Source organism: Mandrillus leucophaeus, unplaced genomic scaffold (assembly GCF_000951045.1).
Source record: "Mandrillus leucophaeus isolate KB7577 unplaced genomic scaffold, Mleu.le_1.0 Scaffold539, whole genome shotgun sequence".
NCBI lineage: Eukaryota > Metazoa > Chordata > Mammalia > Primates > Cercopithecidae > Mandrillus > Mandrillus leucophaeus.
In genome coordinates, this window is record NW_012105797.1 from 1680680 (window position 1) to 1701698 (window position 21019).

General features: G+C 34.7%; 1 protein-coding gene across 1 annotated transcript in view; it reads left to right on the forward strand.

Moving 5' to 3' along the window:
* LOC105551939 (low-density lipoprotein receptor-related protein 1B-like) overlaps window positions 1-21019 on the forward strand; it is a 411008-nt gene that overhangs the window by 25677 nt on the left and 364312 nt on the right. Inside the window, exon 4 of the mRNA XM_011997389.1 lies at window positions 11911-12168. Coding sequence (XP_011852779.1) covers window positions 11911-12168 — 258 coding nt within the window. The remainder of the gene's footprint in view (window positions 1-11910; window positions 12169-21019) is intronic.

Sequence of the window (21019 nt, forward strand, 5' to 3'; positions counted from 1 at the left end):
TAAATCTTTTTTCCAGAAACAAAGTTGCAAGATTGATAGCAGAGTCATAACCATGGTGTTTTATGTGTCATGACACCTTTCATTTACCCTTAGTCTAAGAAAATATCAGACAGGGAAAAAAAAGCATGTCTTCCATTTTCTTCATAACATATTTTTATTGCAATCTAGCTGAGAACTTCTGTGTTTGAGTATGAAAAATTACATGGCTGTATTTATGGGCTCTGGGTGTGACAGTCAATAAACTTTGCTTTTATAAATGGCACAACAGATAGGCAGAAACTTCTATTATGCTTTTTATAATTTTTTGTAGACAAGCTATCAAATTATTGATTAAATCCTCAATTTAGAATGTGAGAGAAATTATATCACCCTCTACAATTAACTCTTGTTTTCTGTCTTAAAATTGGATATTCTAATGAAAATAAAAAGGAAGGAAACACATTTAAATTTATAAAAATTACAAATGGTTAAATAGATGAGGCAAGAATGTATATAAGTATATACTTTTCTGTTGCTTTACTTGGGAAAAATATAAAAGTATATCACTATTGAAATCCTCAGGGGGAAAAAACCTTAAAATTCGAGTAGACAGAATAATGTTGACATTTTTATAAGAAAAAAAATTGATTTTTCAGAGTCTTCAAGGCATTCTCTGTATCAGTTGCAATCAACAGGGATTGAAAAAAATCTGGGGTAATAAAAGCAGTTAGAGAATGCCCTTTGGGCACTCCTTCCCCTGGAGAACACAATTGCCTTTGACAGAGATAACTAATATTCTGCATATTTCCCCTAATCAGGCTGCCTAACGTCATTTTAGTCTTGAGAAAACCTGTTGCATTGATTTCATTTTTAAACGTGTGTATTTCTCTTAGGACTCACACAGCCGCTGTCTATGCCTCCTACGAAATATAATCCTGACCAAATTATTAAATTATATCTTAGTACTCTTTGGATGTTTAGAACATCAAGCTACAAAGAACATAGTTGATAAAGTAGCTAGAAGTTTGGCACATCAGAATGATTGGGTACTTAGAGTACTTAATCTCTATAATAGCAAAGTAGAAATTAGTGATCTTATTTATAAGTTTTATATTTAAATCCTTGTCAGACAACAGTGAAATATATTAAATGACCTTTACTTTTTTCCATTACTAGATGATGAGTTTCGTACATCTACCTCCCTTCTCGTTATTGTAAGGTGACGATCTTTTTTCATATTTCCTTGAGAAAATATAAGCAATTAAAAGAGAATTTTCTCACCCAAACTCCATTAACTCTACTATTCTATTTGAATCTAGAACTAATTACCCCATCTTACTCTTATTTAAATTAGAAAACAAACTGACTTTTCTCCTATTAAAGGTCAATCCTGCAAATGTACACGGATCCTATCTTCTCTCACCTGTTCAAGGACTCGACTCATATAATTGTCCTCTTTATTTCTTGAATCGCTGATATTTTCTTTTCTCTTAGGTCATTCTCACCAACATACAAGCGTGTTGCAAAGATGATGCAAAATAACTTCCTTTAAACCTATATTCCTATCCGGCTACTTCTCCATTTTTCTTTTCCCTGCGCAGAAAAACTCAATGGAGTGTTGTTCCTTTTCCACTTTCCTTTGCTCTGCTCTTGAATCCCCTTCAGTGAATCGTACACTATTCTTATCACTCACATCTATTGCCAAGGTCTTCAGTGACCTCCCGTTGCCTCATTAGTTAACTATTGGTCTTAAGCACACAACTGACAATTGTCTCCTTGAAGACTTTACCTCTTAGAGCAGCACAATCTTGAAATTTTGCTCTTGCCTTACTGGGCATTTTTTCTCAGTTTACCTTGCTTTATTATCTTCATTTTGCCAATATTTTTGGCATGATTCAGCGTTCAGTCCTTTAGACATCTTTTTATTGATTTTCTAGGACCTTTCATCCTGTATCACGGCCTTAAAAACCCTCTGCCATGACTTTAAAAAATATCAAGAGACTGACACTCCCCAGGTTTTATCACCAGTTATGATGACTGTTGAACTCCAGACTCACAGATCCGATTATATATTCAATATCTCCATTTGGATGTTTAACAGAAATATCAAACTCTATCAATTTTTGATTTTCTCTCCTAATAATGCTTTCTCCAGTTTTTCATCTTGGTAAGGTTTCCAACATTCACCTAATTATTTAGCCCAAAATATTGGATTCATCCTTCACTACACTCTTTTTTCTCAAAACCTTTGTTTCTAACTTGTAAATATATTCCGAATTAGATTACTCTCTCTAAGGATCAGCTCTCATCCCCATTACTCTTATACTTTACTCACTTTCATAGAATGTATCACTGCCAAATAATATTAGTGTTTGTCTACTTGCTTATTGTCTGTTTTATGTACTAAAATGTAAGCTCTGTAAAAGCAAAGGTTTTGTTGGTTTTGTTCACTGTTGTATTGCTAGTATCTAGACCCCGCAGAAGCTAGCCAGGCTCAATAAATATTTGCTGAATGGATAATAAATATTCACATACCGAGGCAGTATTTCCCTTTTAGGGGCCATGTTAAATGTGGCTCTTTTAAGGACTCATGTTTTGAAACTGAACTTACTTTACAAATAGGAGTTACTTAGAAGTAATTTTCAAATGAGTCAATACCTATTACATTTTGAACTCAAATGTTACAAATCTATAACATAGAGAAAGAAGTCTGAGTAGAGAAAATATTTTTCTATAGCTTAAGTATTTTCCGCTGGCTACAATTAGGAAGGTGACTAGGAGATTTTAAAGCTGCCATTAGCCACTTCTCAGTAACTAATGTAAACTGACCATTGCTAGACTGTCTGTTAGTTCTAATATTCATGTAATAATCTAAAATTTTGAATGAATTATATTCTTAAATTTTGAGATTTACTTACAAACTTTCAATGGTTATCAATGACATTTCTGTCATTATTTTTTCTGATTAAATAACTGCATTATTTATTTTATTGTATTTACTGAAATATCTTATTACTTTACAATGTATTAATTCAGTAAAGTCTCTTTAAAAAACATTGGGGAGTTCATATTCAAACAGTCCTCCACGTTTCATTCATGTATTAAACACTTGCCATGTGCCAAGTAAGACTTTCAGATAATAGAGGAGATACCTCCTTGGTTTGGTTAGACCAGCTCTCTGCAAAACAGGGAAACTGTGTGAGCCGCCAAGTCTGCAAAATGAAAAGATACGTTTGTTCTGGGGAGGGGATGATGTTATTGTCCGTTGTTGTGCTTATAAAATGGGTCTTCTTCCAGAAAAACAATATATTGCATTGCTTCTCAATTATCACATTTCAAGTTGAAATATTCTCTAAATGAAGGCACCAGTATTTCACTACTAAAGTCTAAATAGCAAAGTGACTAAATTGTTTTAAGGTTTATGGTTAATTTAGGTTCATCAGTAGTTTACATGGGTGAGTTTTTCCAATGCCAAAGACAAGATTAAAAAGCACAGGTTTGGCACAGTGGTTCATGCCTATAGTCCTGGATCTTTGGGAGGCCAAGTGAAGGAGGATTGCTTGAGACCAGGAGTTTGAGACCAGCCTGGGCAACACAGTGAGACCCTGTCTCTTTCTCTCTCTCTCTCTCTCTCTCTCTCTCTATATATATATATATATGTGTGTGTGTGTGTGTGTGTGTATATATATATCTAGAACACAAAACAAAACAAGATAAAAAACACAGCTTTAGCCATTGGACTAATGTGCCAATACTGAACTCATTATATTTTCTAAAAACTGATTCGACTTTCTTCCCTTACTGTTTATTTTAATGATACCTTTTCTCCCCATCACCCACATCTAAAATTTCCAAATAATCCTTGACTTCATGCCACTTGTTGTTCGCAATACAATAATAACTGCAATTTTGAACTTCTGCTATATTACATCAACCTATTTCTATTTAAGATCTCAATCCTTCCTACTTTAGTTTCTTATCATCTAGTTTCTGAGAAATTAAAATGGCATTTCTATGTTCAGTAATTCAGATATCTGCTACCTATGTCCACAAGTTTTTCATAATTTTTGGTTACTTTCTTTATAAAAACAAATGAAATTAATGCCATTCTCTATGTGACACGTAGAATCTAGTTTGGAGGACCATAGAAGAGGTTTACTTAGGGAAAACTCTGAGAATTCTGTGGGGCTTACATTTTTCCTAATGACCTCTGCTTCCAGTAGGAATGTTGCCACATATGGCCGTTCTTCATTTCTTCAATGCATGAATCTAAACAGGAACAAAGATATCTTTTCCATTCTCTTAGCTCCTTTCCAACTTCACTCTAGATTTCAAGGCAGTGTGTAAGTAAGACATTTCCATTTTACCTTAATGTACACATGAATTATACTTCTGACATGAATTATACTCTACCAGTTAAAAAGTAAAATTATACTCTACCATTTATAAATAAGAGCAAGAACATTTTTAAATAATCCAACATGTTATCATTAACTATAGTTACCATGCTGGAAAACAGATCTATTTAATTCCTCCTACCTGTAGTTTTGCATAGTTTGTCTAACATCTCCCCAACCTGATCCCCCAAATGCCTTAGCTTCTGGTAACAAACATTCTACTCTCTATTTCTATGAGATTATCATTTTTAGATTCTACATGAGTGAGATATGTGGTACTTGTCTTTCTATGACTGGCTTATTTCATTTAACATAATGCTAAGAGAAGGGATATTAAATGTTCCTACTACAGAAATGGTAACTATGTGAGGTAATGCATATGTCAATTACATAGGTTTAACTATTCCACTATATATGTATACTTCAAAACATCATGTTGTACACTATAAAGACATACAAATTTATGTCAATTTAAATAAATAACCCCCCAAAATAAAAGCAAAAACATACAATTTGGAATGTTGAGTGGGAAATGTATACTTCTCACTGTATTCTACTTATCTTTCTCACTATATTTTACCCACCCAAACAATATCTTACATATTATTTTAGACTTGATCTTCTTAAAGCATAGTTTTGATCACATTATACTGTATTTCTACAATTAACTCTGGTTTCCCATTGCAGCCAAAATTAAAAATAAGTTCATTATCTTGACATTCAATAGCCTGTACAATTTGTCCTTAACCTATTTGGTCAGCTACTACAAAACTCTATAAATTTGAACTCAGTAATTTTCACTTAACAGCTATATTAACTTAAGTGAGTTACTAATATTAAAATGTGGTAAATATTAGCCAAATCAAAGGGATATTGTTCATATACAATAAGCTAATAAATGTGAACTATGTATTACAGTATCTAGCTCCTAAAATATGCTCAGAAAACAGTAACTATTATTAGTGTCATTATGAAATACTCCACTAGTTATGCATGTTGTACCTTGCAGAAAACTGAAAAACTGAGATCAATCTCTCCTCAACATATTCAAATCTTTCACACATCTGTACTTCTATCAAAGCTGTTTCTTTTGCTTGACATTCTTTTATCCATCTCTACATATTGAATTCTTATTCTGCCATTAAGGCAAGGCTGAGACCAAATACCATCACCATCAGGAAACTTGTGCTTCCACTAAACAGACATATCTAGCCATTCTTTGAAACTCAATGAAACTATACATCTTTTATGAAAGATGTCATACCTAATTATAAAAATACAGTTTTTTGCAGGTATCTTAAACTTTCTACTTGATTATATCTTTCTTGAAGGCAGACTGTCTTACCGATCTCTTTCAGATCCCAGTTAATGCTGAGATCTATAAATTCTAGATAAATAAATAAATTAATTAAAATGTCTACCCAAAGAATACTTCAGCATAAATATATTGTGATGATAAAAGGTAGTGCTAAGATAAATTATAGCAATATTCATTTTCTTGCTCAGTCCAATACAGTTGTTAATGCATTTTCATTTTCCCACATTTGATTTATATATTATTATTTGTTTTTTTTTTGAGGCAGAGTTTTGCTCTTGTTGCCCAGGCTGGAGTGCAATGGCATGATCTCAGCTCACCGCAACCTCCACCTTCCAGGTTCAAATGAATCTCCTGCCTCAGCCTCCCTAGTAGCTGGGATTACAGGCATGTGCCACCATGCCTGGCTAATTTTGTATTTTTAGTAGAGACAGGATTTCTCCATGTTGGTCAGGCTGGTCTCGAACTCCCAACCTCAGGTGATCCACCCACCTCGGCCTCCCAAAGTGCTGGGATTACAGGCATGAGCAACCATGCCCAGCTATATATTATTTTTACAATAAAATGTGATAGAATAGATTCTTCTGGTGTATGACAATATGTCATTATTCTGAATATTATTCATTTTGGTAAAGAGATTTTTTTCATTAAAAATAGTTAAGGAATGAAAACAGGGAGAAATCAATATGGCCAGTATGTTTTGAAAAAGAAAATATTTCAATGCTATATCTTTTTTTCACTTACATGATATTAACTTGATTCACATTTTCAGTTTGGTTGATTGACTTTGATCTACAATTTATTATATATTTGAATATGGTAATACTTTCTCTTTTTTCTCCACACCATGATTCTGTATCTCTCTTTTTTAAACTACATAATTTTCTCCTAATATTACATATTTAACTTTTTCTGTTCTTTGCATAATTTTATAAGTTTTTTAAAAAAAATAGCCCTTTTGGCTGGGCACAGTGGCTCATGCCTGTAATCCCAGTACTTTGGGAGGCCGAGGCGGGCAGATCACCTGAGGTCTGGAGTTCGAGACTAGCCTGGCCAACATGGTGAAACCCCATCTCTACTAAAAATACAAAAATTAGTCAAGCATGATGGTGCATGTCTGTAGTCCCAGCTACTCAGGAGACTGAGGCAGTAGAATGGTTTCAGTCTGGGAGGTGGAGGTTGCAGTGAGCTGAGGTCATGCCACTGCATTCTGGACTAGGTGATGGATCAAGACTCCCTCACACACACACACCAAAAAAAAAAATAAAAATAAATAAATAAATAGCCCTTTTACAGATTGCCTGCATTTTGTTTCATATATTAGTAATTCACTTCTTACATAAGTTTTAATGATTTTGATTAGAAGTTCTTAGTCTTCTCATTTCTAACTGCACACCCATTTTCCTTATTTTCACAGCCTTTATATAATTTGTAAATGATAAAATAAGAGTAAATCTGAAAAAAATCCTCTTTCAATCTTTGAAGTTCATTACTGGCTTAAAACCAATTCTTTGTGTTGTATAGATTACAATTTTCTGTTTTCTCACAACATTAGTCTGACTCTTCATTTTATATTCTTTATATGTGAGTCATTATTCAACCTTTTATTCAGTTAAAACTGGAATTTTTTTCATCTTTGACTTCAGAAATATTGATGTGCACATACTGGGAACTTCATTTTGTGGAGATAATTGCTTACATATATAATTACATGTTTAATTAAGGAAAATTAAAATATAGAACAACTAGATTATATACATTTATATATACATTTATTGTATACATACATTTGTTAGTTACATAACTATTTGTTAGTATCTGAATTCATTACTTCAATCACTTAGAAGGAAACTAGCCAAATTAATATTCTTATAATTGAATAGAAGAACTGGAGGTTTAAATGAAACCTTAAAAATGACAAGTTTTTATACACACTGAAAACATTTATTTAGCACAAACTATGTATCAAAATCATATTATTATAAGTAAATAAATCCACTTTTAGTATACTTTTGACTGTGAGAGGATAAGGATAGGCTTTCAAGGACATGTTTATAGTGACTTGGAATTTAAATAGATATTTTTATGAACCTGGTCAAATAAGCATTTCCACATTTCCAAGTTCCTCTTTTCAATTCACAATTTAGGAGAATCAGTCTTCAAAGGTTGTGGCACTAATGAATACAAATACATTACTGGAAAAATCAAATCATTTTTTGATCATACAGAACACAAATACAATTCTCTATCACAGGAGAGAGAAACGTTTTCAGGTCTGTCAACATACAAGGAGTGGTGAGGAGTATGAGGACAATTTTTCTCCTCTACCGTGAATCAGTTGACAACCTGCCATAGGTGCTTATCCAACCAACGTCTTGGTTCTCTAAGTTAAAATGTCAACCGAGTGCTTGTTTGTGCTTCAGTATCTTCTATGTGGAAGATTAATGTTCATTACCTCTCACTAAGTGTTGATGCAGGTATCCCTTTGACTGAAGTTATCTAATGTGCTTTTCAAGTGTTCTTTTGGGAAAACTGTCCATTGACTAAGGATGACAACCAATAAGAGCATCACATCTATTCTGGTCAGTCTTGTATCCACATTACCCAAGCTGGTGCTCTTCAACTGGCATGTGGTAACGATGCACAACAGAGATTAGATGCAGTGCAGGTAGAACTAGATTACATATTTGCCAGGGCTATGCTAGCTTTCAACTTGAAATACACTGAAAGAATTGGATCCTTAGACCTTGAGGATTTTTGTGGGTTCTTGTGTTTCAGTGGCTTCCTTCCTCCATATTTGACCTTCTGTCTCAAGAGGTAAACCACAGTTAATAATTAGCAAAGACCAATGAAGATTATTTAAATAAAGCATTCACAACTTATGTTGTAGGTATCCTTCATCCAGTGTGTCCTTTGATTTTTTAAAGTCACCATTATTAAATCAAACCCTGTTAGATTACGAAGCACCTGACTTTAGAATTAGTGGTTATGTTTTTCAGTAAAACAATTAACCGATTGACTCAACAAGCAGCTACCAAAACCAAATAAGTTGACTAATTTTGTCAAATAAGCATTGCCTTTGTTAACCATGAACCCATTTCCATCTCAGTTTCTCAGGGGAATCTCAGCACGCCTTTATATTCCAGCCTCTCTTCAAAGAATGTTTATGCCATACAAAAGTTTACTCACCAGTAGCTAGCCAAAAAAATGGCTGTCTAAATCTGGATTATGCATAAAAATTTGCAGCAAGGATGCTTTCCATAGTAGGTCATTTTGAGTGAGAAGTAGTTTCACTAAAGGTCATTTCAGTTGTCAAATGAAGACACTAAGGACTGACATTGTCAGCCTATCTTTGTTAACCTGATTACACACCCATCTAAGATTTTACTATCACCTGAGAAATGGATGATCCAACAGGTTTCAAGAGTCCTAAGGTCAACAGTAAAGTGACAAAAGTAAGAGTAGAGGGGAGACTAAGTCTAGATCCCCAAATTTAGGAATGATGAGGGCAAATGAAACACAGTTCAAGTTAGATTTAAAAGATTAGGAGAGAAGCTGACTAGTTAACCAGGCTCAGATGTGGTCAATTGACGAGGTTATGTTAAGCAGAGATGATTCACAATTCTACTGATGCTTCTGAGAGAACTTTTTTGTGTGTGGAAATGATCTTAGCATTTGTAAGAACATTTTTGTTGTGGGCTTATACTCAGGTAGTCCAGGATAAGTCTATTTTCTCCATTGGGAAAAAACTGTTGTGCTACTTACTTGAGACTTCCTTGGTTTATTTTTGTTTGTTTTATTGTTTTGTTGTTATTATGTATAAAAAAAATGTTTAAAGTCTTGTTAAAGGCAGACAGGAATCCTATGACTTGAGAGAATTTCTTGGGGGAGGAGAGGTTTATGGCAGATGCATTTGACAACAATAATGTAATTAAGCATCCCCTTATGGCAGGTGCACATGATAGAAATAACAATTTAAGAAAGGAAGGTTGCCACGTGGAGGTTGCAGGTGGCGGGACGGGGCAGGGCAGTGAGGGGAATGTGCTAAGGGAGCGTGCTATATAAGCTGCGTGCTTTTCACAAGTGGTAGTGGTTCATCCAGTCTGCTGCTACTGGACTGTCTCTGTGTGTAAGTTTTCCTAATTTTTTTTTTTTTTTTTTTTTTTTTTTTTTTTTTTTTGCTACTTGTGTCTCTTTGGCCTCTTGAACTTGGCACCACCCCTGTTGAAGTTAATAGGGATCTGGCATGATGGGGATAAAAATTCCAATGCATGAATTATAGGATTTCTTTAAGCCCGTGAGGGGAGGCCCCAAATCATATTCGCTGGAGGGCTCTTCTATTTGAGAGAAACACAAGTGCCTGATATCTTGGCCCACGCCAGAAACAAACAAACAAGAAAAGGCCACTAAATAATATTGCTTCAAAACTTTAGACTTAGTTACTTACATTAGTTATAGTATAGGCTCTTGCTTTTGCCCTAACTTTACAGTGCTCAGCTTCAGTTTCTTACAGAATGGTCAAATGATATTTATGAAATTTTCTGAATAGCTAGTCATAATCTGAATTCCCTTCATAGTTTAAATAAACAAATTATTTTTGTTGCATTTCATGAAATGTTTCGAAAGAAGTCTTCTGTGTGAGAATTCCATGTGTCCTTTTTATTTATTCAGAAAACTGGTATTGAATGATCACTAAGCTCTAGGCTTTTTCTCTAGATGCTAGAGGTAAAACAGAAGTAAAATAAATAATCAGAAAAGTACATAAAACATACTATGTTTGGTGAATAAGAAAGAAATAGAAGGTGTATAGAAAGTGTAGGGTCTTAAAATTTTTAGAAGATAAAGTTCTAAGAGATGCCTCACCAGTAAGATGACATTTGCATAATGACCTAAAAGAGGTGAGCAAGTAAGCCATTCCAGTAACTGATAAATGATTATTCCAGGAAGTGAGAAGCCCCTCTGAGGTGGCAGCTTGCCTGGCTTGTTCAAGGAACAGTAAAAAGTGCAGTGTGTCTGGAGTGAGACGAACAAGAGTAAGAGTAGTAAGGAGAAGAAGGAAATGAGATTAAAGAGGTAATGAATATACAGATCAGGTAGTTTTATAGATCATTATAAGAGCTTTGAATTTTGCTCTCGTTAAAATAGGAGCCCTTTGAGGGACTGAGTGAAGAACTGACCTTATCTGCCTTAGCATTTTAATGGTATAACTCGGGCTGGTGTGTTGGGATATTGTAAAGATGAGGAGGGTGTAGATGGAAAAAGGGAAACCAGGCAGAAAACTGTGAAATAGTCTAGGTGAGTGATAATGGCAGGACAGTAGCAGTAGTAACTGAGAAGTGGTAGGATGTCTGATAGGTTTGACTTCATGGTCAAAGGGATGTATTGATGCATTAGATGCAGTTGAATTAAATATTTCCACCTATTTCTTAATTAGTAGAAAAGTTACTCTGAATATGATTGTGTAGCTAAACTCTATCAACACTAATTTTCTATCAGATTTTACTGTTACCTTTAAATATGCTATTGAAACTCTGAGAAATTAGTATATGTTCATCAAAAACTCAGTCCTAATACTAGCAAAGCTGCATTGTTTAAAAAACTGGTATTAAAGAAGTTTATTTTTAATCTAGAATCTTATTTTCCACCTAGAATCTTATTTTTCTGACTATAGAAAATGGATGTGGAAGGAACTGGCTCAGTAATCACTATCTAGTCACTAAGAGAATGTGTGATTGTTTGGCTCTTGGGGTTGGTCAAGGAGCCAATGAGGTCAAAGTCACAGGTGCACTCTTTGTATAAGCTTACGAACTTTGCGTTTTCTCCTCCAGAGAATCTGTTTCTGATCTCAAACATTCAGCTCAAAAAAACATTACCTTGCTCATGCAGGTAACCTGCAAAACAGTATGGAGAGGTCAGTCTAGGTCCATCATCATTTCTAGAAACACAATTCATACCACTTCCTTTACTTACTAGCAATAGAAGTAAATGACATGTCCTCATATTTAGACAATACATTATGACTAAGGAAATAACGAATACAAATGTTCTGCAGAATTTTTTTTTTAGTGAAGTATACATATGACTTAAAGTATTTTTATAAGAAAATTTTTATTTTATGAATTTATTAAAAGTATAGAAAATAGCTTTCAATAACTAATGCAAAGCTGTAAAATAATCATGACTCTTACTGAATTTACTTCTTTTTCTATTTTATTCCAGAACCTACAGATAGACCACCTATACTATTAATTGCAAATTTTGAAACAATTGAAATTTTCTATCTTAATGGAAGTAAAATGGCAACTCTAAGCTCAGTCAATGGAAATGAAATTCATGCTCTGGATTTTATTTATAATGAAGATACGATTTGTTGGATTGAATCAAGAGAATCTTCAAATCAACTCAAATGTATCCAGATAACAAAAGCAGGAGGATTAACAGATGAATGGACAATCAATATTCTTCAATCCTTCCACAGTAAGTGTTTCAATTAAATATTATATGCCACCCTTTACTGATTTCATTTACAGACCCGTAGGCTGGATTCTCAAATTTCTAGCATAGCTCATGGCTGTTGGAAAGCTGTATGTGCAAATACAGTGAATTTGAATTACTGTATTCACTACATGTTTTGCATATACAAACACATACACATACACTTTCTCTATTTAGGTAAATGGTAAATTGCAGAGTTAATTGTAGTTCTTTCTTTAAGGCTTTTTACAGTGTCATCTAACTGGGAATTTTGATTTTTTTTTTTCCCACTGAGTGGTAATTCACAATGTGATAGTGAAGGTGGGATTAAAAAAAAAAAAAAAAAAGGGACAGAGTTGATAATTATAAGTGCATTGACTGTAGTTAAAAAATACCTTAAATAATTAGGTTTATGCTAATTGGGAGTAACTACCTGTGTTAACTCTCTTTAAAGCAAATCAATTTTTATACATCCTCTTCCAACAAACTTGTGATTTGTGATTCACTTTGACTTCTCATGTCAGAAACTTGACAGACTGTCCTTCTCTTCCTGCATATTACCATAAACTGAAATCTCATTGTCACACGCACACACACACACACACACGGAGATGCACACATATTCTCTCTCTCCTTCTCTCTCCCTGCTTCCACATGGAAGTACGAAAATTGCTTTGTGTATGCTTAGGGAAACCATAAGCATGAAAATTTTAACATGTATCCATGTAATTTATGATTTATAGAAAGTGTTTCTTACAAATTCAGCTAAGATAAAATCTAGAAAAATGAAGAGAAGCTGGGCACAGAGGCTCATGCCTGTAATCCCAGTACTTTGGAAGGCTGAGTTGGGTGGATCACCTGAGGTTAGGAGTTCAAGACCAGCCTGGCCAACATGGTGAAACCCTGTCTCTACTAAAAATACAAAATTAGTCGGGCATGCTAGGGCATGCCTTTAATCCCAGCTACCTGGGAGGCTGAGACAGGAGGATCGCTTGAACCCAGGAGGTAGGGGTTGCAGTGAACCGAGATTGTGACATTGCACTCCAAACTGTGTGACAAGAGCAAAACTATGTCTTAAAAAAAAAAAAAAAAAAAAAAAAAAAAAAAAAAACGAAGAGAAATGTGTACAATCAAGTTAAGTGGAAAAGAAGAATGCTGTGATAGGATAAAGGTGATTTTCAAATTTAGAATATTTGGTCTAGTTTCAATAATTAAAGCAAAATAGGACATACAGGTATAATTTTATATACTTAAATGAACAAAGTGTTTAATAAATATTGTCGAACATTTTGAAGATCCTCTTAATATAAATGAAACAATTGATAAAGTTATTTATTGTGAAAAGAGACCAAAATTATAACGAAAGCAGTGGATATTTCAAGAACTCTATAGAGAAATGGTCATCCATATTAAATAATAATACATTTAATAGAGGATGGCAAAAGGCAGATAATCCTTATCATGTAATTTATGTTATTTATTATGTAAGTAATAAGGATTATCTGCCTTCTGATGCAAGTATTTCAACATTGGCTTAGGCAGCAGCTGGAAACTGAACACAAGGCCCCAGTCCTTGCTACATTAGTGATTACCTCAACTAACCCAAATGTGTTTTCCTCAGCGAATGGAATACTGAATAGTCAAACAGCTAAAATATTCACTAAGTTGCCCAGTAGAGTTATTTTCTAAGAGTATTTAAGAACATTTATCTACACTTAATATGTAGAAGACTACACTTAAAGTAGTCTTCTCTTCTTTAATATATGTTTTAAAAACAACTTTTTAAAAAATAAATCTAAGGAAGGTCAAACAATTGCATATTGAATATTTGCAGAAAATAAGTATAACTTAAATTTGATTTATTAAGCAATTCAGCAAACCTAGAAACATGTTTTGTTGTCATTGTTGTTGCTAGGGAATTCAGTGAAATGCCAAATAGAATATTTATTTTGAATAATAAAAATAAATCCACTGAAAATATTTTAATCTGAGTAAATAATTTGTGATGAGGTTAAGTTTAAGCATGCAATTACATAGTCACGTTAGAAAAAAGTGATTAAATACGTGGAAGTAATTCAATGACTGGAGTGGGGCAGGGGTGTGAGCAGGGCTGAGCTTCTCTGTCATTGCTTGTAAGCCACGCATTTTATCAACATGTCACAGAAGAGCTGCCATTGAATACGATGGGCTCTGTGTTCACTGTGACAGTTTGTGAGATGATGAAGTTTGAATATTCTTTGCATCTATAATTACATAAAATCTTTGTCATACCATATAAGCAAAAATAATGAACTGATGGAAGTCAGCCTGAATACCTGTCACTTTTATCCACTGTTCCAGAGATTCTCTTTGGTTCCTCCCACCCCCGTTATATGTAGGTGCTTTTCTCTTAACTCACCTGAAGAGAACATACTTTTTTGAGAAAATATAAACATTTTAGTTTTCAAAGGATTATTATGAGAAGAAAATCAAACATTGCAGGTCAAACTGACTTGCAGTTAACACTTCCATAATATAGTAGTAAATATTTTATTGCAGTATTTTTAAAAATTGCACATCTCATCTCATTGGATACCCACTGCATCCCTGTGTAGTAAGCAGGAGAGATATGCCCTTCCTGTTTTATAATAGATGGTATTTTTACTTAAAGTTCAGATGTATTAGGCAAACCTGGATGGCTAAAAAGAATGCAGAAGTGGGACATCTAAGCCCTGTTTTTTTTCTTTTACACTAGAAAAGCAAATCTACCTTAAATGATATATTTTGACTGTGTTAAATATGCTGAAAGACTATCTGCAACAGGGAGATATTATTCTTTTGTTTTTATGGGAAAATTGAGACTGAGCAGTTAGATAATTGTACACAGCATAATTAGGTAGGTTTGCTTTTGGGTCGGACTTTATAGCTTTTTCTAAATACCACGCTGCGTTTAGGTCTCAACTTTTTCATGTTAGCAAAGCAAAAATGATTAGGTCTACCGATATTAGTAATGTTGGCTTGCAAAGACAGGTCCTCTTAGTGGGAGAGAGTTGTATGAATCTTGGAAGGGAGGTGGAAAAAGTGGGTTGTAGAAATCTATAGCATTGAAAAGGCCGACCCAATGATTCTGATGTGGCCTCCTTAGAAGTCTTACGTTTAACATTGTACATCATTCCTAAGCAATATTGTGAGAGAATCAAGATGAATGATAATAATATGCTCAATAAATTGTATTAATGAACCTTGGGGGAAATGATAGAAATTAAATTTCCTATTGAATTGTATTCTTTTTCATAACGATAACTAATATTTATTATTTAGCATTTTAGCCTGAAAGTTGCAGACTTTGGGGATAATTTTGGAGTTAGGTGTCTTCTAAGCAAAACTTGTTTTTTAAAAAAGTATTCATATAAAGCACATTTGTAGCAGCTGATTGTTTCCCAAAATTTTTCTTGGAGAGTACTGTGGTAGGGACACAGATACCCAAAATAACAAAAATTATGGGATTTACAGAAGTGTTGAATTCCATCTGTTTCCTCAGGACAAAGTGCATAGAGACGACTGAGATAAGAATATCTTCTGAGTTAATCTCTTATTAAGGAGGATGATTCAGAGCCATATAGTCATCCCCCAGCTGGACAGTAAACACTTTCATTGTCTTTTTATGGCTGAATTCTTCAATACTCTGAAAAATTCAAGGATCACTTTTAAGATTCTAACATGGATTTAGCCAGCTTCTCTTGAGCCACTTATGGGCTCAACTCCAATCCAATAGAGTATACCTAGCTAAAAATAAAATAACTGCTTATTCTTCATGGACTTAGCTTCTGAATTAACCCCATTCACAGACTTTTATCTTTTTCCTTAGCTTGTTTTAATATCAACCTTATATCATGTTCTATTTAAACCTCTAGCTAGAGCTACTAAATTAAGTCCTTATTGGATAATTTTTGAATTCTGACTCTTTTTTATCTTTTATTTAATTTAATTTTATTTCAAGTTCTGGGATACATGCGCAGGATGTGCAGGTTTGTTACATAGGAAAACGTGTGGTTTGCTGCACGTATCAACCCATTATCTAAGCATTAAGCCCAACATTCATTACCTACTTCTCCTGATGCTCTCCCTTCCCCACCCCACCCCCACAACAGTCCCAGTGTGTGTTGTTCCCTTCCCTGTGTCCATGTTTTCTCATCGTTCAGCTCCCACTTTAAAGTGAGAACATGTTTTTCTTGGTTTTCTGTTCCTGTGTTAGTTTGCTAAGGATAATAGCTTCCAGCTCCATCCATGTCCCTGCAAAGAAAATAATCTTGGTTCTTTTTATGGCTGCATAGTATTCCATGGTATATATGTACCATTTTCTTTATCCAGTCTATCATTAATGGGTACTTGGGTTGATTCCATGTCTTTGCTATTGTGAATAGTGCTGAAATGAACATACACGTGCATATATCTCTACAATAGAATGATTTGTATTTTGGGGGGTATATACCCAGTAATGGGATTGCTGGGTCAAATGGTATTTCTGGTTCTAGGTCTTTGAGGAATTGCCACTCTGTCTTTCACAATGGTTGAACTAATTTGTAACATGTAACTAACATGTAAAAACATTCTTATCTCTTGACAGTCTCACCAGCATCTGTTGTTTCTTGACTTTTGATAATCGCTATTCTGGTTGGCGTGAGATGGTATCTCATCATGGTTTGATTTGGATTTCTCTAATCAGTGATGTTGAGCTTTTTTCCACATGTGTGTTGGCAATATAAATGTCATCTTTTGAGGTGTCTGTTCATGTCCTTTGCCCACTTTTTAATTTGTGTGCATGTGTGTGCGCACGTGCATGTGTGAATTTAAGTTCCTTGTAGATTCTGGGTATTGGACCTCTGTCAGATGGATAGATTGCAAAAATTTTCTTCCATTCTGTAGGATGTCTGTTTGCTCTAATGATAGTTTCTTTTGCTGTGCAGAAGCTATTTAGTTTAATTATATCTCATTTGTCAATTTTCGCTTTTGTTGCAATTATTTTCAGTGATTTTGTCAGGAAATCTTGGCCTGTGCCTATGTCCTGAGTGGTATTGTCTGGATTTTCTTCCTATAGTTTTGAGTTTTACATTTAAATCTTTAATCCATGTTGAGTTAATTTTTGTATAAGATGTAAGGAAGGAGTCCAGTTTCAATTTTCTGCATATGGCTAGCCAGTTTTCCCAGCACTATTTATTAAATAGGGAATCATTTCCCCATTGCTTGTTTATGTCGGGTTAAACAAAGATCTAATGGTTGTAGATGTGCGGTCTTATTTCTGAGTTCTCTATTCTGTTCCACTGGTCTGTGTCTGTTTTTGTACTAGTACCATGTACCAGTTTTGGTTACTGTAGTCTTGTAATATAATTTCAAGTCAGGTAGTGTGATGCCTCCAGCCTTGCTCTTTTTCTTAGGATTGGCTTCGTTATACAGGCTCTTTTTGGATTTCACATGAATTTTAAAATAGTTTTTTTCTAATTCACTGACGAATGTTAATGGTAGTTTAATGGGAATAGCATGGAATCTATAAACTGCTTTGGGCAGTATGGCCATTTTCATGATATTGATTCTTCCTATCCATGAGCACAAAATGTTTTTCTGTTCATGTCCTCTTTCTTTCTTTGATCAGTTGTTTGTAGTTCTTGAAGAGGTCCTTCACTTCCCTTATTAGCTGTATTCCTAGGCATTTAATTCTTTCTGTAGCAATTGTGAATGGGAGTTGATTCATGATTTGGCTCTCTGCTTGCATAATGTTGGTGTATAGGAATACTAGTGATTTTTTGCAATGGATTTTGTATCCTGAGACTTTGCTGGAGTAACTTATCAGCTTTAGAAGCTTTTGGGATGAGACAATGGGATTTTCTAGAGACAGGATCATGTCGTCTGCAAACAAAGACAATTTGACTTCCTCTCTTCCTATTTGAATCCCCTTTATTTCTTCCTCTTGCCTGATTGCCATGGCCAGAACATCCAATATTATGTTGAATAGAAGTGGTGAGAGAGGGCATGCTTATCTTGTGCAGGTTTTCAAGGGGAATGCTTCCAGCTTTTGCACATTCAGTGTGATATTGACTGTGGTTTTGTCACATATGGCTCTTATCATTTTGAGGTATGTTCCTTCAATTCCTAGTTTATTGAAGGTTTTTTCCATGAAGGAATGTTGAATTTTATCAAAGGCCTTTTCTGCATCTATTGAGATAATCATGTGGTTTTTACCTTCAGTTCTGTTTATATGATGAATTAGGTTTGTTGATTTGCATATGTTGAACCAGCTTTGCATTCCAGGAATGAAGTCAACTTGATTGTGGTAGATAAGCTTTTGGATGTGCTGCTGGATTTGGTTTGCTAGTAATTTATTGAGGACTTTTTGCATTGACGTTCATCGTGGATATTGGCCTAAAGTTTTTTTTTTTTTTTTTTTTTTTTTTTTGTAGTAACTCTGTTAGGTTTTGTTATCTGGATAATGCTAGCCACATAAAGTGAGTTAGGGAGGAATCCCTCCTTCTCAGTTGCATGGAATAGTTTCAGAAGAAATGGTACCAGCTCCTCTTTGCACCTCTAGTAGAATTCAGCTGTAAATACATCTGGTCCTGGGGTTTTTTGGTTGGTAGGCTATTTATTACTGCCTCAGTTTCAGAATTCGTTATTCAGGGATTCAGCTTCTTTCTGATTCATTCTTGGGAGGGTGTATGTGTCCAGGAATTTGTCCGTTGAAGAAACGGACAAATTTTGTTGATTCTTTCTAGTTTATTTGCATAGAGGTGTTGATAGTGTTCTCTGATGGTTGTTTGTATTTCTGTAAGATCAGTGGTTATATCCCCTTTATTATTTTGTATTGTGTCTATTTGAATATTCTCTTTTCTTCTTTATTAGTCTAGTTAGCTATCTATTTTATTGATTCTTTCCCCGCACCCCCGCCCCCCCCACCGCCCAAGGGTTTTTCATGTCCATTTCCTTCAGTTCCACTCTGATCTGGGTTATTTCTTGTCTTTTGCTAGCTTTGGGGTTTGTTTGCTCTTGGTTCTCTAGTTCTTCTACTTGTGATGTTAGGGTGTCAATTTGAGATCTTTCTAGCTTTTTGATGTGGGCACTTAGTGCTATAAATTTCCCTCTTAACACTGCTTTGGCTGCATCCCAGAGATTCTGGTATGTTGTCTCTTTGTTCTCATTGGTTTCAAAGAACTTCTTGATTTCTGCCTTAATTTCATTATTTACCCAGGAGTCATTCAGGAGAGGTTGTTCAAGTTCTATGTAGTTGTGTGACTTTTCAGTGAGTTTATTAACTGTGGATTATAATTTGATTGTGCTATGGTCTGAGAGACAGTTTGTAATGATTTCAGTTATTTTGCATTATTTGAGGAGTGTTTTACTCCCAATTATATGATCAATTTTAGAGCAAGTGCCATGTGTTGCTGAGAAAAAATGTATATTCTGTTGTTTTGGGTTTGGAGAGTTCTGTAGATACCTATCAAGGCCATTTGATCCAAAGCTGAGTTCAAGTCCTGAATATCTTTGCTAATTCTTTTATCTCAATAATCTAATATTGACAGTGGCGTGTTAAAATCTCCCACTATCATTGTGTGGGAGTCTAAGACTCTTTGTAGGTCTCTAATAACTTGTTTTATGAAACTGGGTGCTCCTGTATTGGATGCATATATGTTTTGGATAGCTAGCTCTTCTTGTTGAATTGAACTCTTTCCCATTATGTAATGCCCTTCTTTTTTCTTTTTTTTTTTTTAATCTTTGTTGGCTTAAAGTCTGTTTTGTCAGAAACTAGGATTGCAACGTTTGCTTTTTTCTGCTTTCCATTTGCTTGGTAAATTTTCCTCCATCCCTTTAGTTTGAGCCTATGTGTGACTTTGCATGTGAGATGGGTCTCTTTGCAGCACATCAGTGGGTCTTTTCTTTTTATCCAACTTGCCATTCTATATCTTTTAATTGGGGCTTTTGGCCCATTTACTTTTAAGGTTATGTGTGAATTTGATTCTCTCATCATGATGCTAATTGGTTATTTTGCAGACTTGTTAATGTAGTTGCTTCATAGTGTCATTGGTCTGTGTAGTTTTTAGTGGCTGGTAATGAGCTTTTCTTTCCATATTTAATGCTTCGTTCAGGAGGTCTTGCAAGGCAGACCTGGTGGTAATGAATTCCCTCAGCATTTGCTTGTCTGAAAATGATTTTATTTCCCCTTTCCTGATGAAGCTTAGTATGGCTGATAATGAAACTGTTGGTTGGAAATTCTTTTTTAAAAAAAATTTTGAATATTGGCTCCCAATCTCTTCCAGCTTGTAGGAATTCCACTGAGAGGTCTGCTGTTAATCTCATGGACTTCCTTTAGTAGGTGACATGGACTTTCTCTCTGGCTGCCGTTAACATTTTTTCTTTTCTTTTTTTTTTTCCAACCTTGGAGAATCTGGTGATTATGTGTCTTGGAGCTGATCTTCTCATGGAGTACCTTACTGGGGTTCTCTGGATTTGAATGTTGGCTTCTCTTGCTAGGTTGGGGAAGTTCTCCTGGATATTGTGAAGTATGATTTCCAACTTAGTTCCATTCTCCCTGTCTCTTCCAGGTACCCCATCAGTTGTAGGTCCTGTGTTTTTACATAATCCTATAGTTCTCAGGTTTTGTTTGTCCTTTTTATTATTTTTTATCTAACCTTGTCTGTCTGTGCTATTTCATTAAGATAGTCTTCATGCTCTGAGATCCTTTCCTCCACCTTGGTCTATTTGGTTGTTGATACTTTTGGTTGCATTGTGAAGTTCTTATCTTGTGTTTTTCAGCTCCTTCAGGTCATTTATGTTCCTGTCTAAACTGGTTATTCTGGTTAACAGCTCCTGTAATGTTTTATCATGG